Below are 26539 nucleotides of genomic sequence, written 5' to 3' on the forward strand. Positions count from 1 at the left end.
CAGAGCTTTAAGCTAAAGCATGACAACATGCTCACACTGGTCGGGTTTCCATCAACAAAGCAGAGATGATTATCCAACCGGCTGCTCCAACATGTACATCAGCACGCAGGCAATGTGAGGCCGGATCTGGAATCATTACATCTGCAACATGTTTTAATTCCAGGGGAAAAAAAGACTGAAATAGAAAAAGAGTTAAAACTATTAAATATAAAAAACATCCTTTAGTGGCTGCAGCTCTTAGTACTTGGAAGTGATTTGAGCTTTGTAACTGCAACTGACCTATAAGACTTGTTTGTGTATTTGGGCTTGAGACATAATTGACTCGGACTTTGTCTTTGTTGACATTTGGACTCAACGTACATCTCTACTGTCTGCATCGTTTCAAGAAGATCTAATTTGTATTCTCTGTAAATATTCCTCAGAGATCTCGGGGGGGGTTGTAGCGACTGATCTGGTTGTCATGGGAAAAGAGTGGGTGGCCTCCTTACTTCCACTTCCCCCAGTGTACATGGTGCCTCCACTTCAGACCTCTCCTCTCTTAACGGACAGATCAGTTCTTCATCATCTCTCTCTTTCTCTACGTGCCACCCCTCCACCCCTCCACCCTGCTCCACCCTGCTCTTTCTAGAGGAGGGGGTTGTTTTGTGTCACGCTCTGCACCTATATATGCTATAGCCACCAGCAGCAGCAGCAGGGACAGCAGATGAGTGCGGCCATTGGCTTCATCCCCTCTCGCTGGCCCTCCCCTCATCCGACACAATGGGAGTGATTGTCCTTGCGACACACACACACACACACATGCATACATATACGCACACACACACACACAAACACACACACAGAGGGGGCTTTACTCTGTGGCCGAGTGTCGCTCCCCCGCCGTATGCCCCAATCTCCGCTGGAATGTGGTTATCTTCCCTCGCCGTATAGAGAGAAAGCAGTGAGGAGAGGGTGAAAGAGGAGAGGAGCATCACAAAATAAGGGGAGATTGAGTGAAAGGGCGAGTCTGGCTGTCACTGGGCGTCCAAGTGTGTGTGTGAGTGTGTGTGTGTGTGAGTGAGAGAGAGCGAGAGAGAGAGAGAGAGAGAGAGAGAGAGAGAGAGAGAGAGAGAGAGAGAGAGAGAGAGAGAGAGAGAGAGAGAGAGAGAGAGAGAGAGAGGGAAGGAAGGGAGGATGCAACCAATGCAGCGAGGCAGCAGTTCAACACAAGCCTGAACCTGCCGGTGTTAGCAGCAGAGCGACAGAGCGACAGAGAGAGAGAGGAGGGAGAGGTCCTTTTGCTTCAGTCTAGCAGCGTGGAATTTATTCTCCTGTACCGGACACAGCCTCCACTCAGGTTAGTGCTTCTCTCTCTCTCTCTTCTTACAAACCTGCACCAAGTGCACGGACGCAGTGGTGTGGCGTTGGGCTCACAGATCTGTCCGAACAAGATGTTGGTGGTTCATGACCACAGAGAGACTGAAATACTGTTCTGCTTTTCTGCACACACACACACACACACACACACACACACACACACACACACACACACACACACACACAGACACACACATGCACAGACACACACATGCACAGACAGAGGCTCGTCGTCTGTTCAGAGTGATGCTTAACAAAGGGAGGAGTAGATCAGAGACGCCAAACCCTAGATCACATCACTGAATGTTTTCGTCTGGCAGGTACTGTAGTTAAGTAGCAGTGGTTGTGTGTGCTTGTGGGTGTTGTGGGTGTGTGTGTGTTTGTGTGTAACCAGTGGGAGCTGTATTGGCTGCTGGGGTCTATTAATTTCCTTTAAGGCGTTGTTGGCTGAGCCTCTCAGCTGCAGGCTGTCTCAAGATATCCACACACAAACACACACACACACACACACACACACACACACACACACACTCACACACATGCATGTGGAGGCTACTGCTGTGGATCTCAGTTAACTCTATTTGCAGTGATTTGGAGTAATGTGCCTCAGCTGTCCACAGTGCGCTATGGGAAAATTGTGTGTGTGTGTGTGTGTGTGTTTGTGTGTGTATATCTGTGTCATGTTCTGTGGCTGCTGCTGAACCTTGTGCAAACAAAACAGATTTTAAGTCACCTTGTCATCACCGATCCCCTGATGGTACATAATCCCAACTGCTGGTAGTCGCTGCTGATTCCTAATGTCCACAAAGGAAAAGTCAATCTTATTCAGAAGTGTTGCAGTTATAATCTTTTCGTTACCAGGCACATAAAAGACAATAAATTCCTCGTGCTTTTTTTTTTCTCTTCGTGCACAATCTCTGCACCACATCTCCCTGCTGGGTGCACTCACTGTAACTCATTGGGCTATAACAATCTCTGCAGCTGAAACCATTACCTTTATCTGCAGCAGTATATTTTCTATCCTCTGCTCTTAAAGGCATCGGCTGAGGTGTTATCAGATCTCGATGCTTGTGTTGCATTTGGAGGCAGTGTGTGTGTGTGTGTGTGTGTGTGTGTGTGTGTGTGTGTGTGTGTGTGTGTGTGTGTGTGTGTGTGTGTGTGTGTGTGTGTGTGTGTGTGTGTGTGTGTGTGTGAGAGAGAGGGAGAGATTCCTCCAGACTCGAGGAAGTCCCTGCAAATCCAACAGCTCAGATGAAAACAAATAGAGGTTATGAGCTTCATTCATATCTGAGATGCTCCTGCGGCTCAAATATAAATCAGTAAGGGGGGGGTTTAAAATGAGACGTGTCCAAATTGTCATGGAGAGCTGGGTTTCAGTGTGGCGTTGAGATTGAAGGATCTGACCCTAGACCCTCTTCTATACTTTGTAACCAGAGTCTGGTGGATGTTCGGATCAGGTTCGGATGGATCAGCGTGCAAAGGCCTATGTAGATTCGTAGGTTTGATGCTTCCTCTTCATCTGCTTTCACGTTCCTCTCGTCTCTGCTTTCAGCTTGTGCTGCCTAATTAAGTGCAAATTTGAGAAATAACTAAAAAACAGAGGGAAGGGAGCCTGTCATGGGGCTTTTACTAAAGAGAAGCTGAAAGGAGGAAGGAGAGTTAACAGCCTTTTCACAACCAATACTTATGTAGCCTCGGTTATTCTCATGGGTATTTTGCTTCCTCCTCTCGTTCGTGTTGCTTAAAGTAAAAAATGCTGTGTCATGGTCCTGCTGTGGTCTCACCGGCAGCGGCTGTGGCGGCCGATCGTCTTGTCCTCTTGTCCTCTCAGTGTACGGTGGTTTATCTTTCTGCTGAGCCTCCGCATGAAACAGACCAGAAATGCTGATGCAGTTTGACACTTTATTCCGCCAGGCGGTGTGAGATTAAGTGCTGTGTGCAGGGTGTGTGTGTGTGTGTGTGTGTGTGTGTGTGTGTGTGCACGTGCAGATGAACAGAAAAGCAGCTAACTGAGGTTATGTGCACTGTGAAGTGTGCAGAGCAGGTTCACATGAATATTGAGTAAGAGAGGAAGTGATTTTAGCCGAAGCGTTATGAGCGAAACAGGAAGTTTAGATCAGGCCCTTTTCTCTTTCTGCCTCATTAGTGCCCCGGCCTCGGCTGTGGGCTCGGCCTGCAGGGTTGCTTTCAGGATCGCAGGGTTTTTACTGTGCATTCCAGCTCTGTGCCGAGGATACGGGCTCCAGTCAGAGGAGCTCATTCATACTGAGCACAATGAAACACAAGTCTTCACCCACGCTGTTTGATGTTTACTTCATTCATAATGCATCGAGTCAAATCTCTTTAGTATTGATGCATCTCTGCTGTTTTAAATGCGCAGGGATCAATCGGAGATAAACAAAGAGACATTGAGGACAGATCAGAATGAAGAATTGATTAATTCGTCAATTCAAACTATCACATCAACTACTTATCACTTGAGATATTGTTTTTGAACAGAAAGGGTCACTGAGACAGAGGCAGGAACAAGCAGCTTCTCTCACAGTCACTAGCCCCCTGTAGCTGTGGCTAACCAAGCTAACATGACTTGCTTTAAACGCACATTATGACGTTTTGTCACATTCATGTGAGAATTCTATAAAGTACATGACGCTTTAGATGTGATAGTGTCCTAGTTTTGAGATGTAAACCTTAACATGATGAGGAATACAGGTATTACAAGGAAAATCTTATTTCTAACATAACAAGCAACAACCATCTTTGATGTAGTCTCTGTTGTATTTTCAAACAGTATAGATTTTTAATGTTACACAAGGGTTTTAGGGTGTTACCAACGTTTTTGGTAAATGCAACAGTATGAACTTCTCCAAATCTAACAGCCTCGGCAACACATCCGTCCACCATGTCCTTTCACAAATGTCATGCGCTGTCCTCCTGTGCACAAGGCATCTGTTGTGGCTCTGTGCTTCTAACTCAGTGCCTCAGAATATTTTGTCAGCCAGCGCTGTGACTTGTAGCCAGCGACTGGATAACAACTTAGGCATCAGTTTGTGAGAACTTCTCATGGGGGAGTTATTCTTGGAGCTGGAGCTATATTTTCACTTCAGGAAGTCATTTACATTTGCCGAACTGATGGAAACTTTAATGGTTATTTTTGTAAATATTTGCTCGCCACAGACATCGAACGGAAACATGGCTTCATTGTGGGAAGAAATACCCTCGGGGGGGAAAGCGGCTCGCTGGTTCGACTTCACAGATCTAACACTAATATGTGAGTGCAGCTGGTTTGCGACTGTAGATTATTGCTTTTCATAGACTTATTCTGATTGCTTTGTGCACACAGAGAAAAAAACAGTCTTTCATACTGGATATCGGTCACTTTCACGCATCTGCATCTTATTTATGAGACATTTCAAATCCGTTTGACTCAGTCTTATCATTAAAGAGCAATGAGTAAGCACGCTGCTGTTCACTGGTGGACAGACGGGTCTGCTGGGGCCCGGTCACACGTGGTGATTGAGCGGACGGGATATTGATTGACACATTTGGGATCGCCTGCCCAGCAGCTGTGATCTGTTTTCCAAGGTGTAGCCGGGGCAGGCCACAGGGGGGGAGGAGATGGGGGGAGGTGGAGGAGAAAGAAGGCGATAAAGAAAAGACTAGAGGAATGAAAAGGGTCATAGTGACGGGGGGGAAGTGTGAGAGATAGAGAGAGAGAGAGAGAGAGAAAATGACTGTTGCCCGTTGATGTTATCACAAACTCTCACTCCAACAATCGATCTCTCTCTCAGTGACCAGCGATCGAAGCGTCCACTATCTCTACGCTTATCACTTCCTATAACCTCTGCTTTTATCAACTCACGGTTTCCTGCTTAGGTCACTTGTGGAACTACAGGGTCCACAGCACGTGAACCACTGATGCTGTTGTTGTCTGGAGGATTGTTATCTCTCGCAGTGACAACCAAGAAACGGCAATCTGTCTTGCGTCCTCTTCCTTTTTTCTCCGTGTCCTCTTTGAAGTACAGACAGGAAGTGTTTAACGGCGGGGGCGGCTTGCCTTTTAGGTTCAGGATCGCTGCGTACCCAGTCGCCCACTCGGCCTGCCCTCATTAGACATGGGCCAGGGAGCCAGTGTTCAGATCATGCTAAAAGCTTATCTTCACATGCTGGGGCTCTGCAGGGAGGATGCTGGGAAACGGTGAGGCGACTGACAGCGTCCGCACAAGATGTGAGGACCATGTTTAAGTTGTTGGAACGTGAGTTAGTGCTAGGTGAGCAAAAAGAAGGAGGAGAAAAGTGCAGCCTGGCAGTTTGAACATAAATTGGTTTTCTCAGTGTTTTTTCGTGGCCTGAAAAAGTAAAAGTATCCAGAGGAAGTATCCAAGAAAAATCTGAAGTTACTTATCACTGTGAATCATTCTACTCTTCCTTTAAACTCTAAGAGCGTCTTCAGCTATTTGTTTTAGTTTTTGAAGCCTAAACTTGAGCTGGAGAACGTGGTGGAGACCAAAATAAAGTTAATTCTAATAGTTAATGGTTAGATTGTAAAATATCAAGCCTCAATTACATTTCTTGGTTATTAACAACAACATCTTACCATTCATTGACAATTTTTTAAATACATATCAACTCATATATCTAGTATTGGAAATCTTTTACTCCATAACATTATTTTGGCTTCAGGCTTAGAATTCGTATCGTTTTGGCTCCAATAAAAGGAGAGTGATAGGTGGACGGACGAGAGGCTCCACAGGGGGTCACCACAAATATGCTGTAAATACTTTGCTGATTGGCTCATTAGCCGTAAAAGAATTCATCACAGGATTGAATTGTTACGCTGAACTCTACTCATGTCCGTGTTTGGAGACGCGGGGTCTCGTCTGGTCACATAAAGGCTTCACAAGGCCTTTTAATTTCCACTCTATTATGTTTGTGGCAGTAAACCATAACTCTTTGGTGATTGTCCATTAAGGACGGACAGGAGAGGGAGAAAGGAGACGGACGCATCTGGTCTCATTCAGCAGCCAATCTCCTGTGTCAGGCATGAAAACCTTCAGACGGACACACACACACATTATCACCGGCATGAACCTCACTGTGATTAAAGGGGTGTGACTCGGCATATTAATGCATTCTGCCATTTCCATTATTTATGAGTTACATTTGAATGGTGGTTATCTCAATCTGGGGCAGACATGCAAATGAGGTTACTTTGCATTCTTGTGTCCTTACGGGCAGAAACGGGCCCTTTTTCATATGTTCAATCGTATCTATTTCACATCATTATAGGACGATAAGTGTCGACCCCCCTCTGTGATTCTGGCATTTCTAATGTCAGATTCTCTGTTGTGGAGCATCAGGGTTCAGATGAGGTTAAAATTGGGGGTTTGGGGGTTTTTACGCAGGCAGATTTGTGTCGGAAATAGAGTTTGGATGCACCAGAATAAAACATGATTTGGTTCATTGTATTAAACAATGTGTTTCATAAGGGGGTTGGTAGATTATTTAGTTTTATCAGTAGTGCAGATAGTCAAATGTTAACTGTGCAGCTGGTTGATTTGTATATTTCTCTCTTCCCCCTTCCTCACAACACAACGCTCCTTTCTTCACCTTTACTCGGCATCGATTTACATTGTTTCCACCCCCTCCTTTAGTCCCTCTCCTCTTCCCCCACCTCAGGGTGACTTTGTCCTTGAGCACTGGCATTATTATGGAAATGGTAAAAAGCGAAAGGCGACTTCTCCCTCCCCCCTCCTCCCTCTTCCCTCTTCCCTCCTCCCTCCCAGCTCCTCCCTCCTTCGCTCCTCCCTCCCTCACCTGTTGGCTCTGGTTTCCAGGGAACCGGTTTGTACACCGACACATAGTTTAGAGGGTTCTATGAGTAAATACAGACATGAAGCAACCAGACGACAGGGACGCTTGAAGAGAGGAGTTTAATTTCCCTGTATGCCTGCGGATACAACTGAGTTGAAGGAGGTTGTGGGATGGATAAGTATCGTGTGTGTGACAGGACGGGCCTGTACTGGAGAGGAGTGCTCACAGGTACTGTTGTCTTTTGTTTAAAGCTGCTCCGGCAGCGCTGCTTGTTTTGGTTTCAGTGCAGAATTCAGAGGTGAGTTGGTGAACCGCTGAGAAAAAAGAAACGCTGGAGGTGGCCCTGGTTTTATCTCAGGAAACCACACACCCACACACACACACACTCCCACTCCCACAAACACACTCACACTTGCTGCTAGACAAGTGTATCCATCAGTGAAGGAGCAGTCACCTTAAAAACATCTTAAACATGCAGCTCGTCTGTCTGAGCCCAAACGTGAACACATCGTTGCTTCTGACTCGTCCGGTGAAAATGTTATTTTTATACGTCAGTGACACGTTAAAGTACTGTTTATGAAATTATATTTTAAAAAATGTATGTGATTTAGGCTGAAAATCGTATCTGTACTCTACTGCCTTGTATTTGACGGGAAATTAGCTTTTGGTCGGAATAGACAAGGGTTTGTTCAATCTGTTTAGAAACTTCAAATATGTGATAAGAACAAAAGTTCTTATCTGCACAGGCTGGAGAGATATTCCAGATTTGGGTGATTTCATGTTTAATTTAACTCAATTGATTGAGTTTTTAGTTTTGATTACTTGTCTTTTATTGGTTCCTGCTGAAGAATGTCAATCTTCAACATTTCTAACATATCTAAACATCACCTTTTTTTGTTTTGTTTGTAAAGGTCAAATAGTTTCATGACGTACAGCTCTATGCCCTTTGTGCTGGGGAGGAAGCTTTTATATCTGATCTGACTGGTGTCATATTCTAATATTTCCATCCCATGTTTTATAATGTGAAAAATCAAAGTGGAGACAGAGACTGAAGATCATAACTCATTAGGCGTTGGACTCTCTGTCTCTCAGAGGCTTCCTGTTGCTGTCGAGCAGATAAAAGTGAAAAGCAGCAGCTGGTAGATTGAATTATGGGATAAAAAGTTTGCTCACACTCCTCGACTGATACTGGATTTATGGGAATACAAAAATTATGATACGTATAAATCAGCAATCGGACTCAAGTTTGCATCTCTTACTACATATAGAGTTCTGAAGATTTGATAACCGTCACAGATCATTAACTGTGTGACGTTGGCAGATAACACGAGGAAACTCCACCACTGTGGTTTTATCAGCCCCTGTCAATACAGCTCTGTATAAATAAAACAGAAAACACCAGTTTATGATGGTGACACTGTGGAAATATCATGTGGGAAGCAAAAGCATATATTTGGTGACTGATTCCAATATAACTGCAATATTTGATCATTGTTTTTACCTTGATTGTGATCATTGGAGAATTTGCAACCTGCGTTGAGGCGTGTCTACGATAAACTGAAGCCCAAAGACGTACGCTCCCGAGTTAGCAGGTTGTGTTGAATATAAATATGAACTGACATAACCATCCTCTAATACCCTCAGCTTTATACTGTGTGTGCGGTGTGTGTTTACTGTAACTGACAGCAAACTGGCAAGAGACACAGACATCAATTTCTCTCACATGCTTTCTTTTTCCCCCTGTTGTTGTGGAATGGGGGAGCACCACAGTATCTTGTCATTATCTTTGCTTCCAGACAGATTTGAGTTTAACTGGCAGATATGACCCTTTCAGTTTCCTTCTCATTATTCAGATGTTGTTGTGGCCTGCGTCTCACTTCACTTCCCCCAAAGACCCGACCTATAACCAGCGTCCATTATTTTGCATGTGGACACACGTGCATGTGATTTCTCGCAGTTTCTCCTTCGGCCGTAGTTAAGACTCTTCTCATAAGAGTCTAAGACTACCAGATTAAAAACTTGAGAATATGAAAAACAGGAAGTTGACAGACAGGAAGAGGAAGTTTGGGGTCAGGTCAGTCGACTCTCCCCTCTCCTTCATACTCCCCCCCCCCCAATACCCGAATCTCACAAACCCATTCACTCCACCTTTACATTATGGATGTTGTCACGAATGTTCTGACAGAGCGGTGTGTGTGTGTGTGTGTGTGTGTGTGTGTGTGTGTGTGTGTGTGTGTGTGTGTGTGTGTGTGTGTGTGTGTGTGTGTGTGTATTTTCAGTACTGACATGGTAACACGTACCTCAGGAGACAATAGGTGTGTGATGGCTGTGATCACGTGACCGGTGGTAGTTTCCTCTATAGAAAACTGTCTGATGTGTACGTAATGCTTTTGATAAGCTGCTTACATTCATGCTCTGAATAGAGAAACTTATATAACAGATTGTGCTAACATTTATGAACTGTAAAGTAAGTTTATGTGTAAGTGTGTGTGTGTGTGTGTGTGTGTGTGTGTCTGTCTGTGTGTTTATGTGTGTGTGTGTGTGTGTTTGAACAGCAGGCAGGCCTGTCATGAGGAGTCCAGATGGTGGGTGGAGAAAACCCTTCTTTAATCCTTGAGCCAGGATATTATAACCCCCCCTCTACTCTCACAGACACACACACACACACACACACACACACACACACACACACACACACACACACACACACACACACACACACACACACACACACACACACACACACACACACACACACACTGGGTACCTCCTCATGCTCGGCCCCACGCTGAGTCCACTTTTCTTTTACGTGGCATTATCCACTCTCAATTATGTCGGCCTCAGTTCTGCCACATCACAGCACAGATACTGTGGATAAATACTTTTTGGATAGAAAGTTTGCAGACGCGTGGACGGACATTTTATCAAACATTTTGTGACAAAGATCTGTGAGAGTAAATATATTTAAGAGTAGAAACAGCTGATATTCAATTAGGTTATTCATTGTTTGTTCATCTTTATAGCTCTGGGCAAAAACACACATCATTGAATATTTCTTGCAAATTGTTCCTTGTTCAAACAGTTTCTGTAATTTAAAAGAAGCTTAGACACATTTATGCCAGGGTGCGTGGATACATAAAAGCGGGAGCAGCTCCTCTCTACGGAGGCAGCCATGTTTTTTACAGTAGCCCAAACTGGACAAACTAAACACCTTTTGGGTTTTTATGACGACTGAAGGCTGCCCCAGGTTCTCTGTCATGTTTGGAAGAGGAGGGTGAGGTGAGGGGTGTTCAGCTGCAACATGCAACGTCACCACTAGATGTCACTAAATCTTACACACTGAACCTTTAATAAATACCTGATATATAAACTACTCAGTTGTCATAGTTTTTGTTGTTTAATCAACCATAAAATCAAGCTCTGCCACTGGAGACACTCATGGTTAATTATTTATTACGAACGAGTGGACATGTTGCTGGCGTTTATGACTCGTGACAGAAGCAAAACTGAAAAGAACAAAAAGAATACAACAGGATGAAAAAGAGGAACCAAACGCTTAGAAGATGTCGACAAAGATGTCAACGAGACAGACAACGAGATTCCAGAGCTTTGTGTGATAAGAGTAGATGTCGGTGTCGATGTGCTGTGAACAAAAACACGTGATTTCCACAGCTGACTTTATACGTCATGTCTCCTGCTGCTCCACCCAGTGACCCCCCTCACCTGATCGTTCCTGACTTTGTCCTGTTGTTGTGAGTGCGTCTGACTCTGACCGTCTCTCCTGGTGTCTTCTTCATACGAGAAACGTCCGTGTCTGAAAACGGCCTGACACACACCTCACTGAGGCGAGGGAAGAAAATCTAAATCACAAGATTCATCCTCAAAATCATTTGTACTAAAATTCATGGCAGTTCTTCTAATAATTAGGTGTTTAATTAACTGATATAACATATAAGTGCATTTTGACAGTTAATGTGAACATAAAATATTGTTAATAACAACTCGAAAAAGCATAAAACTGAACTTTATAAAACTTAAATAGGGGAAAAATACTGTAAATTTAATATTTACTCCTGCATTTGGCTGCTGTGATAATCCGGTGTTAGCTGATTGTTCTGAAAAGTAGTTTTTTTTTCTTTTGAAATAAAATAAACCCTTCAGGAAAAAAATGTAATAAAAGAGAATGAAATAAGCCTTTCGCCGGTGGGATCGTTGTTGTGTCACTTCATTGTCATTACCGGCACATTACTTGAGAGGGATAAAGCTGAATTGAGTCAACTCAAATTTAATTAGCTCAACTTTAATTTGTGCAGCTTTGATGCACAATATTAGATGAGGCCGTGAGAGCACAGGTTGGTGTCTGTGTGTGCACCCCGCCTTTTAATTGTGTCTCGTGTGTGTGTGTTTGTGTGTCTCACTAATACTCATGTGAGCCCATCATAGCTGTTATCTTCTCTTTAATCTTTTATGTGCATATGAAACGGCTTGTGTTGAAAGAGGCTTCGCTCTCCCCACAGACGATGCCCCACAAATCACAGACTAATTAGGGTTCCGCTCCCTCGAGGGACGTATATGTATTTCCTTTTCATTCTCAAACACACAAAACCAACAAGTTTACACCTGATCTTGATAAATGCAGCTACTGGATCCACAGCTCCGGTGGCTTTGATGATCTCCGGCTTCGTGCACGTCTATCATATCATATTGGGGAAACCATCCTACGTCTCACTCCACAATCTTCATTTTCATCTCCTCCTGAGTTGGAGGCCCTCTTAAATAAAACATGGGCTTGCCTGAAATTGCTTGAAGTTGCCCCAGATGCGGGTCGAGTATTTAAATAGCCTCCTGTTCTCCAGTGTGCTCGCACCACACGACAATAACAGTGAACCTTGTGTTTTTGTTGCAGCGAGGAAAGGGAAAGCTGCATGTTTCCAGTCGAAGAACGCTGACGAGGAGGCGTGCGTGGCCGTGAAAATCGAACACTCCAGAGGTAGGAAACTTTAAAAATCATCCTCTACCTCCTTTTCCACCCCCCCTCTTTCCCCATGCACCTATTTATTATCATTCGGTCTCAGTGTATCTGCTTTGAAAATAGTCTGCAGCATTTCACATCTCATAGTTGTGTGGGGTTGTTAATAAACTTTGGTTTCCTTTTGCTGGTACTGATGTCATCCACTTTTGTTCGTCCTCATCTTGCAAACGTGTAGGATGTCGTATCGTTAAGATGCAAAGCTTTGTTACAAGTCAGTCAGCACTTTTAATTCACAGCAGGAGGCCTGTGCAACTTTTGCATTTGAAATTCATATCACAACAGGAGTTTCAGTCCTCGGTAAACTCGACCAGATCTAATGCAATCGTCTACTTCTAATGGGCAGCATGAACTCCCCTCGCTGCAGCTCACAGATACGCAGGGGTGAGAAGGGAGCTGCTGCTCTCTGCTCTATTTTTACTTCAAACCTGCAAGCGTGTGTGTGTCTGTGTGTGTGTGTGTGTGAGTGTGTGGTGCACAGTTGACATCTTGATGAATGGCTGCTTGCCTCCAGCCCCCTGGTGCCTTCCTATTTTTCACTTTTTCTCATTTTCTCTCCTCTTTCTTTCGCCCGTCTCACCCCCTCTCTGTTTCTCTCTTCTTTTCACCTGTCTGTCTTTTCTTTCCTCGTCTATTTTCATCACGTTGTTTTTCCTCAGCGCTCCTGAAGCATTTTCTCATCATTTGCATCCTTCCCCCATGCCCCCCCTATACACTCCATCCTCTTGCTCCCCCCCACCCCTGCACCCCTTATAGTGTGGTGCACACTGGGGGTTCTAATCTCACTCTGGCCCTTGGATTAGGGGATGAGGCATTGTTAATCTGAAGAAAGTCTGGGTCGTTGAACAGAAGTGGTTAATCCCCCATGCATGGTGATAATGGTTATCCGTCACCCTGTTACAGACACACACACACACACACACACACACACACACACACACACACACACACACACACACACACAATGAATTCTTCACGTGCTAGGTTAAAACCAGACATGCAGTGTATCTGCCCTCGCTCTAATCTCTCCGAGGGATGTAGGGCACCAGAAACACTTAGATGGTGGGTTTTGTGTGGAGTTTATGTGCCGCTTAAGTGTGAATATGTAAGTGAGATCTATGGACACTCTCCTGAAATTATCCAGAGGGGGATGTGAAAAACGCAAATGTATGAGTCAGTTGCTCCGAACCTATTCTGCCAGCTCCCTAGGTAGTGATACAGAAAATGCCCAACTGAGAACACAGCAGGAAATTCACAGTGAGCGAGTGGGCGTGTTGATGATGTTTCTCACAAGATGTCCACTTGGAAAGAAAACGAGATGCGAGAGCTTTTGCTGATAAGAGCCGACGCAGATGTTGATGTGCTGCAAAAACTTCTTCTGCTCTTCCCAGATGCCACCCACACACACACACACACACACACACACACACACACCACACACACACACACACACACACACACACACAAATGTTGTGTACATGTTCCTGTTGTTGCGTCTGAATGTGTCTGACTGGGACAGTCTGTGGAGTTCATGTCTGAAAACATCTTTCTTAGTATCCTAGTATTGTGCGTCTGCCTCAGCACTTTGTACTGTGTCAGCAGGAAATTTAAATGTCCTAGAAAAACCTGATTTTTAATTAGGAAATATTAAATATCTTTGGGCAAATTCTCCTCAGTGAAGCCTCAAACAAAACTTCTCAAATGTAAACACACACTTAATATCCTAGTTTGTCTCATCGTGCTGCAGTAAAAAGTTCTATTAAACCCAATGGAAGATAAATTCAGGTTGTAGTAATCATGTTAACAGGGTTAGATTTCTGCAGAGATAACCGGATTTCTATAACATGTATGTGCACATGTGCAAGGTGAAGATGTCCGGCAGGGAAATAATCGTTTGCCTGCACAACTGAGGGATGAAAACAAGTTTGAATAAAACATTTCTGCAGCTGAATTGATTAATGGTTAAATTTACCCATAAGACCTCAGGATTCAGCATCAAATATCACACATGTGAAGAAGTCGAGGGCAGTAATCTGTTAATCTCATTTCTGTTCAGCTGCATGTAAATGTCGGCTTTATACCAACGAGGTGCTTTCTAGCCCATTTCCTGGATTTCCTGTGTGACAGTGAGTAAAGTACTGAGACACTACCACAGGCAGGATTCCTGAATCCCAGTGAGACCTTGCCCACAACAGTGCAACAGGATTCTGCAGAAATTGGTTAATTGCCCCGACTCACCCCACCCTTACCCTCCTGGTCAGCACCACCACAAGTAAAGTCTAACTCTGTGGGAAACACTGCGACTATGGCTGCGACTGGGACATGACAGTGCAGCTTTGGACAGTTTTTATTTTCCCCTCACTGTGGGAAGATTAATCCTCAGCACTGTAATCATAGATGTTTGTTTCATTTGTCTAGAATGGGTCTGATTTGAAACTTGCCTCTCCATGAACTGCAGTCATGTGAGCAAAAAAGGAATTAAAGGGAATGGAATCTCTACTTCCCCAACTGGTTTAGGGGAATAGCAAATGAATGACACGTCGTTTCTCCTCATGCTGAATCTGAAACATGCAGGTGTTTTGACATGCACGAACGTGTATGTGCCACACGAGCACACAGGCACCTTTCACACATTCACAGATAGGTCAGTCACATCGGAGCTGTAGGCGTAACTTAAATAAAGGCTTCCTGTGGTGGTTCAGTTTTTCTTTGTTACTATGTGATAGTTCAGAGTTGATAACACTGTGCGCAGCTCTAAACTCGACGTGCAGAACAAGACTGATACAGAACATGGAGAAGCTTGAGTCGCAGTTCCCTGTTCCAACTTCTGCAAAAGGTACATCTCGTTCGGGTTATAAATAACATGTAAGATGAGGTCATTGTTTCACTTTTATACGTGTTAATACAGATTTCTACAGATTTTACCAATTGCATGTTCTCTTTTCTTTGCACGTCTACGCCTAAATTTGACGGAGAAGCTTGGGCTTTAGTTTTTCATTTTGTTTTACTCGGTTCCTTGTTTTTGTGGCTTTAGATATTTGCACTAGTGATGTGCAGGAGAAGAGAAGTTGATAGGATGGTGGTTAATAATATTATATTATGTGCTCAAGGGCATGCAGAGGAGAGAGCTGGTGTGTGTGTGTGTGTCCCTCTACACTGTGTAGTTTGTTAATCATTACTAACTAACTGCACACCCTGCTTCATGTGTTTGCTTATTGTACAAACTGATTAAAGCAAGTGAAACAAACAAGCGAGAGGAAGCAGGACTTTAATCACATTGTACCTGCAAGGGCTGTGCACGTTGAATTCAAATCCAAATTTAACATCTCCTGATTAATTAACTGCAGTTCATTTCCACACGTCATCGATGAAGAGAAGAATATTGGTTGTGCAGGAATCTGTAGCCGGACTCTCATTGGTTTGTGAATTCTACATGTGCAGACCCTGTGAGTTCAGAGCTGCAGAGGCGTGTGTGTGTGTGTGTGTGCGAACCTCTGGAGGTGTGTTTGTGTGCGTTTTTTTAAAGCCACATAAACCATGGGTGTGTGGCAGCGAGAGCGGGGGAGGAGCCTCGTGCAGCTCTGAACTCTGATGCAGCTCGGTGAGTGTCTCCGCTGCAGCTGAGTCACTCATCAGTGGCGGTGCAGCCTGGGAAGATCGCATGGAACCTAAACTCAGTGCTCTTCTGGGACACACACACACATTCTCTCTCTCTCTCTCACACACACACAGCATGGCCCCTCACTGAGGAGACTCTCCACAGCTCTTCTCCTCACTGTCTCAAACACAGGGTGAGTTCAGAGATTTTCAACTTTGCAGAATGATTCATTTCTTCTGCCTGTGTTTTCACCTGAGATGTTTGTTGCAGTGTTAGATTTCTCATCATCTGCAGCAGAGCGTATACGGTCCTGCTGTGTAATAACTAAAACAGCCTCTGATGTCTGTGAATCTGTTGATTTGTGTTTACACTCTCAAACTGTCCGAGCCTTTAATAGAACAAACTGCTGACTTGTGTAAACAGGCTCTGACAGATCAGTGAACCCACTCGTTTTCTACCCTTTTGTGCCTCAGCCATGATGTAACAGTTGCAGGTTGATTTACGGCTACAGAGCAAAGCATGAAAGTGTTTTTTTATAAGAAATCTCTGGGTATGCCTGTTGGTTCCAGCTTCTTCTATCTACTTCTCTTCTCTTGTTTCCTGTGTAGAAGACACGCAGACCATCTTTAATATGCCAAATCATTTATTAAGCAGAAGCAGAATAAAAAAAAAAAGTCTCTTTCAGACAATCCTTGTGGTCTGAGTGTCTCAGCGGCGAGAAGACAAAGCCTCTCTCTTACGTTGTCAGACACTCCTCTGCTGAGTGCTGGCAGGGTGCGGACACACACACACACACACAGGTTTGCCTTTTGTTTTTGTGTCACTCTGAAGTATCGACACACATTCTTCCAGATGTGGGTGAGGAGGAGGCACAGAGAGAGTGTGATAATGCTCATGTGAAAGACAGGAAAGGCAGGTGTCCTGTGAGGCGGCAATGCCCTGCTGAGATGTGGGTTTTGCCTCAGAGCATGTGTTTGTCTGAGAGGCTGAGTGGAGGTCAGTTAATTACTGGCACATCTGCCCAGGTCATTAGTGGCTCTGGTGGACGACCCGCTCTACCTCCTGAGCCACAGCTGCCACAAAAAAGTAAGCTTTGTTTATACAGCAACTTTCAAAACACAGTTACAAGGTGCTGCACGTGTTAAAACTGAATACTTAAGGGAAACAAGTGAAAGCAATTACAGCGTTAGACAACAATAGAGCACAAATATAAAGATGAAAAAAGAGTGATAACAAAACAAAGTGAAACATTATACATTGATTAAAACAGTCGGTAAGATTAGAGCTAGATTAAAAGTAAAGAAAATAGATAAAAAGTAAAAGTTGAAGGTGACCCCCCCCCCCAAGGCCTGATAAAGCACTCCTATAAAATGTGCCTTTAAGTAGGATTTAGAAGAAGCAAAACAAATCGCCGTGAATATTTGTGCAGAAGCTCACATGTTCCAGGAAGATGATGCAGAAGTGACTCCGATTCATTTCCTGTGAACTGTCATTCTACAAAATTGTAGCCATTCATCTCGTAGTTTGTTTTGCGTTGGACCAAAGTGTCTCGTCGACAGAACCTTGCTGTGCCTGGAGCCTGGAACTATTTCAGGCTCTCACTCGAATGATTCACTGTTTTCAGGAGCTGTTTGTTTTTTTATTGTTGCAGAGAAAGATATTTGTCCCTCAGCGTCTTTTAGTCGATTTGCAGTAAACTCTTCTTCCCTCTACAGCTGTGGAGCAGCAGAGCTGGAGGGATGTGGATGTCGTTAATGCTGTGGTACCTCACACATTTATATGACTAGAACTTGCTGAGCCATGGACGCTTTTTAACAGATTTGATATAGCTCGGTCCTTGAAGGTAAATACTCTCCGTAGTTGTAGATAAGTTTGTTCTGTGGCGTTTTGCAAACCAGCGCTGTGCATAATTCCTTTTTATCTACAGCGTGAAAGACGCCTGACCTTTACGAGAGCATTTCTCATTTTCTCGCACACGCTGTGCAGTTTTGGATTTATTGAGATAGAGGCAGACGCCTTCGGGGCTCAGTCCGCTCAGGAGAGAAATAAATTCAGCATCTTCGAAACGGTAACACGGCAGTTGCCATGACAGCAAGTCTCACTGTCCTGCAACTAAGAAAGAGGCAAAAGGTCTGGGTCTCGGTCTGATTGGACAACTCCTCACTTCCTGGTAGCACTGTTTCAGTTTTCGTAAGGAGACAACCTATGTAAAAGTAACAGTCATATCCAAAGTGAAAGCATATAAGACGTTGGTCATGCTTGAAGTCCTTGTCCATCAGAACCTTGTGTTTTATTTACATGAACGAGCCTCGTTTCCAGACGACAGGCCTCGTTCCCGTTCACACAGATGGAGGAGGCGAGTCGAAGTGGCCCAGCAGGGTGGTGGCTGGCTGCTTCTAATTTACTGTGCCGGCGGTCTGTCACTTGTGCCAAGCCAGCTTTAATGACAAGATGCCAGAACGAGCGTGTTACCCAGGAGCTGTAATTCCTGCCAAGCGCAGAAAGGAAGCGGAGATCACGCTGGTTATTTTTTACTGTAACAGACACATCTGCGTTTCACGGCCCCAATCGTTAAGATAAAAGCGTTAACTCAATTGTACACGAGAGCTGGCATACGCAGGCACAAACCGAAGGCCGTACTTCTGCATTTCCACATATACTCTATTTGCATCTCTCATTTTATGAACATTTAAACACACTTAAAATACCTGCCCGACTGGCTCTGGTTGCACTGGGATGAGTTAGAGCTCAAGGGACTGGTGTTTGACACAGTTAATAACAACCTTAGGAGACAGAGACGAGCTGTGGACCGTGGACCCCCTGCATTATCCCAGGATAACTCCATCCAAGCCATACATGGACTACTTCATGTTGGGCCTTATATGTACAATATGCTGTACAACTTGTCCCTGGGTGTTTTCTTACGATCTCTTAATGTGGCCGTGAGGGGAAACCAAGCACGTAATCAAGAGGAATTCCTGAGGCTGCCTCCGGGATTGATTGGTGATTTTGGGGCTGTGTTTAAAACGTCTGCTCTGCCAAACTCGGCGTGGGACCGTTTCCAGTCAGACGGTTTCTCGAGCTGTTGTCTTTAATTACGGTCATGTTGTTAAAAATAGAAAGAGTCACTGTATGATCCTGTGGCGATTTTGTTTCTCTTTCTGTTTTAGGATCGGTAAGATCACTGTCGAGAAAAAGAAATGTGATGGGGCCCCGAGCACTGTCTTTACAATTCTTGCAAACAAATACAGTAAACAACACATACACATTCTTCACTCTCATAGTAGTTGTACATATTTATCGCAAATTAATTATGTTTACAATTAATCAAATGAGTTTATAATGTGAAAGAGAATTACCACCTCACACTCAGTTTGTACTTAAGTGTCTAAGTGAAAAATAAAATAAATTAAGGGAGTAGAATAAAATAGGGGAGGAGATTAAAAGAGGTAAAAGAAATGAAAAAGGATCAATCTGTTTAAAGTTAAAAGAGAACGGGTAGTGAAAATTGGTCTTACGCTGGATGCCAAGAGCGCTAACTCCAGATGTTTCCGTCTTGAGTTTGCTAACACTTGATAAGGTTAAAAACCGAAACTTTCTCCTTTCGCAGTTTACAGAAAACAGAGCAGACGTGAGCTGTAGTTTTTGCGGATGCAGGGTTATTCCTTCCCCTACACACACTGTTTATCCATTCAAGTTAGTCAAGGGCGAAGCTACATCGATTTCTGCTGCAACCTATTTATCAGGGCCTCTCGTTAAGTCACACACACTCGTTTAAAGGGTCGCCCTAAATGGAAAGTAATGGACTAATGGCCTATAGAACAATGAGAGGGCCCTCGTTGCTCCTGACAATGTAGTTCCATATACGGGCATTTGCCTTACTATAGGCTGTGTGTGTGTGTGTGTGTGTGTGTGTGTGTGTGTGTGTGTGTGTGCGCGCGCGCTGTGAGGTCAGACAGAGGTGGATTTAGGCTCCTGTAAACACTGTGCCTTAAATAAGTCTGTGCGTTCTCTCTAAACACCGATGCTGCTGCACCATCTGTGTCCAGCTGGTTGGTTGAAAGCATGGATCTGGATCATTAGCCAGATAATCAACCGAAATCGTCTGACACGCTCCGATATTTGGTCTGCAGCTGTTTAGCATGAGCATGTTCACAGAGATAAATATTTACAGTATGTTCTATTTAAATATCCTGTGATTGTCAGGGGGGGGTGGGGGTCGATGGAAGGAAGTTCAGTATGTTTCTCTGAATGGTTTATGACAGCGAGTGAGTTTTTGAAATCCACAGTAATTCTCCAGCTAAATCTAGATGTGAAAAGGTAAAGTAAAAATGTTAAATAACTGTGATTCATCCATTTACACCTGTTTGAGCATCACATGAGATTTTTCAGTGATATTCAAAATGTTGCAGAGACACTGGCCTTTTCAAACAATTTCAGATTTTTAAAGAAAGGATACACGTTGACAATATATCTGAATATGTCAATATCTTCATCATCGTCATCATTTGACATGAGGTTGCACCAGTGGATCTGCAGGGGAGTTTGTTGTGACCCATGGTTCTTGGTTGCGTGTCACTCTCTCACCAGTCTGCCCTCATTTACAGTTCCATCATCACTCTCTTTTCATTGAGCTTGTTGTAATGGACTCTCTCTCTCTCTCTCTCTCTCTCTCTCTCTCTCTCTCTCTCTCTCTCTCTCTCTCTCTCTCTCTCTCTCTCTCTCTCTTTCTCTCTCTCGTCTCTGTGTCCTTCAGCTCTCGGCAGTAGTCCGGCGCGCGATCGCAGCAGCGCACCCAGCGTGCAGGCGTGTCTGAGTCGGGCCGGTGGTGGGACGAACAACAAGAGCAGGGGGGGAGTCAATGGAAGAGGCCCTGGCGGCAGGCCTCGGCTGCAGTCTAAACCAGAAGGTAACATAACAACCAGACGCTCTGAGCTGTCAGACGACAGTTAATCGTTAATAATCCAACAAAAAAAATAAAAAACAGGGGGGTAATTATTGGTTGCAGTCTGGAACTTAACCACAAGATGTCACTAAATCCTTCACACGTAACCTTTGATAAATAAAACAAAAACAACAGTTTTCAGTCTTTGATTCATCTGCACTTTACAGTATGGCTACTTCACTCACGTTCGACAGGGTCTAGAGATGAATCATACGTGAAAGTAGTGACACACTGATTTAGCAGTGACAGTGACAGTAGTGACACACTGATTTAGCGTTCAGTCCCATGTTGACCTTTCTGCGGCTCTGACATTGTCCCTCTGTGTTTATTTACTCTGTAATTCTACCAACAGTTTATATAATCAATAGATAGTGTGAGTCCAGGCCTGGGAGCAGAGAACCCTGAGCCTCGTTCCTCTTTGGTTCCAGTAAATCATTGTGCACAGATAAGACAAGCTCCATTGTTACCGCTGCTGTGAACCAGACAAGAAATATTTCATTCCTGACTAACAAGAGAAAAGACATGTATCTCTCTTTCCTGAGCCAGGTGACTTACTAAATACAAGTTAAGGATGTTAAACACAACCAAAATCAAATCAAAACTTTACTTTGAAACCTTGGTCTCTCCATATTCTAATTGATTTGTTTAAAAGGTGCTGTGTAAATAATCTGATAACGAAACAATTTTATGTGAGTAAAACAAAAATAAATAAAGAAGAAGAAAGAGATGATAAAATAGAGAATAACAATAATAAGAACAACAGCAATTATATAGCATAAATGCCATAAATTATACAAATTATACAAATTATAAAAGTATGGGAAACTATGACAGCCAGGCTGAAAAGGTGGGTTTTAAGTTTACATTTAAAAATATCTACATTTTCAGCTCCTCTCAGATCAAGTCCATGTTCTTTTATAAACAGTCTGTGGTTCTGCAGCAGGTGTCTGGAGGCATCTGTTGGGATGTCTTATACCGCCCCCTTGAGCTCTAAGTTGAAATTGCAGTTAAATATTTCCTCCTGTCCTCTCTCCAGTGCCTCCAAAGCCACTGCACCTTCAGAGCCCAGTGACAAACCTCTCATCCCCACTGGGCCGCACCAAGAAACCATCACTTAGACGGGGCATGGAGGAGGGAGGAGGAGGAGGAGGAGGAGGAGGAGGAGGAGGGAGGAGGAGGAGGAGGAGGAGGAGGAAAGACAGCAGTGAACCGGGAGAGGGCCAGGGAGAAACATTCCAAAGTCTCAGACCTGATCAGTCGCTTTGAGGAGAACAGGTAAAAAGGTTTTCATACTTATATATATACACTGAGTGCCGATATTATTTTTTAAATATTTTCTATAACATTAATCAGCAAAAGTGGTTTTGCCTGAGAAATCTTGCCGACTCAGAATATGAACCTTCTCTCTGTGTGACCACCAAAGCAATTTTTTTTTTTTTATCTTGACACATCAGCTCTGGTTGAATAACTCCATCTACGTCACTCAATGGCTTTTGTAATGAAAAAAAAAACCCCATTCAAACTGTCGCAATCCCAGTGACGGAAAACTCTTTCCCTTTCCTCATGTTTCCGTCTCGGTGGTTAATTTCAAGGAGGGGAGAAAAGCAGAAGTGTCTTTTATTAAAGTCTTGACTCACTGGTAGTAGCTCAGACGAGAGCCGCAGACGGAGCGAGCGGAGATTAGCCTGTTCCTTCACAAGCCAAGCGTTAGCCAAGGGGATGAAAGGAGATTTGTACCGACGAGGGGAAACGCGGCTCCTCATTCAGTGGTGGGACAGGACTCTGCGTCGCGGGATGAAGCCCAGGTGGAGGAGGTAGGAGCTTTCTGAGAAACTTAAAGGTCTCTGCTTTTATGTGGATCCTTTACAGTTAGAGGGAGATTTAAACTTTCCTTTAAGGTCCAGATCCAGGATAATAGACTTTTCTACAAGGTTTCCCCCCTTTTTTTTGGTGTGTCTTACGTCTTGTTCTGTTAAGTTTGGATTGGAGCTGCAGCCCCAGGAAACGTGAGTGTGGCCTGTTGATGGCGATGAGAGGCACAACAATGGTGCCCTTGTCCCCCTCATACAGTGGAGCCCAGGAATATCCGGCAGTAGCAGCCCACTACTCAGTCTCCCTTCACTCTGTAGACTCACTCACCTCCGTCTCTGAGCTCTGAACGCAGGATTACAAAATCTAATTCCCATTCCCGGGCGTCCTCTGCACCTGTCGTCGCATTTTCAACAGTGAAACAAGGTTAATAAGAGCGATGTGGTGAATCTGTCCCGTTCACACTCCGGCAGGGCTGTGGGGATTAGCCCTCTAGTGGGAGAAAAGTGAGAAAAGACCCGCAGCTTCCGAGAACAGAATTAGCCCACTAATATACTAATCTGGTTCACATGGTAGTTGGCTGCCTCGAAGGTGCCTCGACAGCCACATGGCAACTGAAGCTGTTGTTGAAGCTTGTGATTCGTTCAGCCTGTTTAGAAAACACTGGACGTGCACTGGAAGGCTTTAGAGGAACTGTAGAGAGAGAGAGTGTGTGTGTGTGTGTGTGTGTGTGTGTGTGTGTGTGTGTGTGTGTGTGTGTGTGTGGTGTGTGTATGTGTGTGTGTGTGTGTTGTATTAACAATCCTCCTCCAGCTAATCACGGTACATGCAGTGTACCTCAGACAAATGGAGATTATCCTTTTTTTCACATTTTAAACACGTCAAGTGGCCGTCAGCCCAGAAGTGTTTCACCAGCCTGTTGTTGTTCCTCTATTTATACAGACTTCCTGTTTCGACCAGACAGTCGCACTCAGCGCAACAGTGAATGTCCCCTGAAGCCTGAATATATATATATATATTTATTTTTAGCATTTTGGATAGAGATGCAGCGTCTTTTGTTAATTTTCTGCCGAAAACTGGGGATGTTCTCAGTGCTGGAGGTTTCTGCTCAGATCTGATGATTTATCACCGTTTTTTTAAACTCAGAGGATCAGCACAACTGAGCTGAGCTACAGTAGCTGTAACAGTGGAAGTCTGGAGGGTCATTTATGGGGAAACAGCTGGACTGACTGCCGGGAGAGGAAGCAGGAGCAGCTGAATGGTGTACGTGTGTGTACGTCTGTGTGTACGTGTGTGTGTGTGTGGTTTCCATTCCTGTGCTATATTTCAAATCGTCTCCTGCAGACTGCTGTTAACGTTTCATTCATGTTCAAGCAAAGAGTGAAAGTGATGTTACAGCTAAATGTATAAAGCAGGTTCTCTCTGTGTGTGTGTCTGTGTGTGTGTGTGTGCGTGTGTGTGTGTGTGTGTGTGTGTGTGTGTGTGTGTGTGTGTGTGTGTGTGTGTGTGTGTGTGTGTGTGTGTGTGTGTGTGTGTGTGTGTGTGTGTGTGTGCGTGTGGTTGTGTGTAAGTAGGACAGCATCAATCACACTCTTGGGAGCTGTGTCGTACTCCTCCTCCTCCTCCTCCTCCTTCTCACTGTACCTCCATTCCTCCTCCTCTGCACACATACACACACACACACACACACCACACACACTTCATTTGCGTTACAGCAGCCTCTCCGCAGCCTCACAAGACAGAAGGAAGTTTGTGCATCTCCACCATTTTATTTTTAACCCTCACACTCACATGCAAAAGCTCTCTGCTCGCCCTCGTGTCCCACACTCCCAGATCAACGTGCCCGGGCAGAGCAGCTCCTCAACCTCCTCCTGTAATCTTGTGTTTCTCTCCTTTTGTCTTCGGTTCAGGCCTTTAGTTAAACTCTCTCTTTTCTGCTGATGTGCTAACCCACTTCCCCCTTTTGCCTTTTTTGCCTCCGGTCCTGCAGCAACACAGAGCACAAGAGAGACACCTCGCCGCTCAAAGCTGTCAGCAAGTCGACCAACGGCAGCCCGGCCCACCGGCCCAGCCCGAAGCAGACGGAGAGCGACAGGAACCAGGAGAACCACACCCCCGCGCTCAAGGATGACCACAAGCCGGCTGCCAACGGGGTGGTAGCGCAGATGGAGCCGGTGAAGGAGGATAAGAAGGAGCAAGAGAACGGAAGTGTGATGATAGAAACCGCTGGGCTGGTCAATGGAGATATGGGGGACGGGGGAGCAGAGCAGGATGAGGATCCTTCACCTCCACAGACAGGGAGGACTGATGGAGAAGCTGAGGAGGAGAAGGACAGTGGGGCCGCGACAGACAGCGAGCACAGGACTGAAGAAGCGAGCACAGACCAAAAGGTACAGTGATGAATCAGCGGATTTATCTTGTTTGTGTGAAGTATTTAGAGCCTCGTTCCGTCTCGCTGCTCTGACGGCGCAGCCTCGGACAAACAAACATGTATTTATACTCTGGACTTTCAGAGTAATTAAAGTCTTCTGATCTGCTTCAGTTCTGGGTCACTCGGACATTGTAAAGATTGAGTTACAAAGTGTGTATGGTCATTCCTCACTGCTGTGTGTGTATGTGTGTGTGGGGTTATTTTCAGATGCCAAACGTTTGAGCAGCTGACTTTGCGTTTCACTGCCCCCCCCCCCCACTCCCTGTGGTGGCTGCTGTTATCTGCAGATTATAAATATCTCAGGTTGGGATCAATCTGTCTTTCTCAGCGCTGGAAACAACCGTCTCCAGAGAGAGAGGAAGAGCAGCGGCTAGAATAACCGTCGTCATGTTTTCACTGGTGTTGTTTTACTTTGGAGCCGTCGCATGTTCCCTCAGTAAATCTAATCTAGCAGCCAATTGAGTCATGTGACGATTCCAGTCCGGATTACTTCTGAGTGTCTTTGTTCCCGTGATTGAATTTCCCATCAAAGTTATTTGTACAGTTTGTATTTATCTTGATCTGGTTCCTCTTTATCTCGACTGGTTCTAAAACACTTCTTTAACCCTTCCAATCAGTCAGATCAGAGGTTTTTATCTGAGTCTTTCTCCAACTGTGGACGTCCTGATTCTAATTTTTGGCCTCAAGCAATGAATGAAAATGATTTAGATGACTTTATGATAAGTTTCAGCTCACTGCAGACAGTAGATGAACACACAGAGATAAAATCATGCCTCCAGATGCATGCAAATGTAGTTTCATATCTGCTAGATGTGACAATAAGAAACCGTTTTCTCATAAATTTGACAAAGCTACTTAGAATCTGGTCAAATTCAAAAAAGACAAAAAAATGAAGCATGCAAAGTGTCTTTTGAGGAAGTGGTAAGTTTCTAGGTTTCAAGCCTACGAAGAGGTTTTGAGCTTTAATATCAATGTGTTGTGTTTTTAAAGCTTATCTCGTCCTTTTTTATAAAAACATGTAAAATATCAATCTGAAAAGTAGCGTGTGGCTGCACCTTTAAGATAAAACTACAACGTAAACCACTATACTCTATGTTCAACTGTCTAAAAACATAATGATTTGCTTTTTTCTTCTCCTGAAATATAATATGCCTGAAAATACAAAACAAGAACTCATCTGTCAAACACTCATTAGAGAATCGTGGCTGTACTGACAGATGAATTATGTAGAAACCTAAAGCTAATTGCTCTCGGGACACTCACATCTCTACCCCACTGCCTTGGTGGGTTGCATAGTGTGAAATATTCCTCCATGGACATCGTGGTGTTAACTTTCCTGGCGGGCGAGAAAGACGTCACACTTCATGTCAGCGAGCTGGTGGAATTATTTTGAGTACTTCTGTACTGGTTGGCCTCTCACACAAACTCTGTCTCAGACTTTATTGTTTCTTTATTTAAATTTGGTGTCATTTCCCCTCTTCACTTCCTGTTCTGAGGGCCCTCCTCGCCACACCACAGTTTTAATAACACACACACACACACACACACACACACACA

General features: G+C 44.3%; 1 protein-coding gene across 1 annotated transcript in view; it reads left to right on the plus strand.

Annotated features, from left to right (window-relative positions):
* LOC118109219 (FYVE, RhoGEF and PH domain-containing protein 4) overlaps positions 1-26539 on the plus strand; it is a 43824-nt gene that overhangs the window by 11347 nt on the left and 5938 nt on the right. Inside the window, 5 exon segments of the mRNA XM_035156142.2 lie at positions 12077-12160; positions 20554-20706; positions 21779-21897; positions 21899-22017; positions 24542-24941. Of these exon segments, the coding sequence (XP_035012033.2) occupies positions 12077-12160; positions 20554-20706; positions 21779-21897; positions 21899-22017; positions 24542-24941 (875 nt within the window).

The sequence above is a fragment of the Hippoglossus stenolepis genome, chromosome 5 (genome assembly GCF_022539355.2).
Source record: "Hippoglossus stenolepis isolate QCI-W04-F060 chromosome 5, HSTE1.2, whole genome shotgun sequence".
Taxonomy (NCBI): domain Eukaryota; kingdom Metazoa; phylum Chordata; class Actinopteri; order Pleuronectiformes; family Pleuronectidae; genus Hippoglossus; species Hippoglossus stenolepis.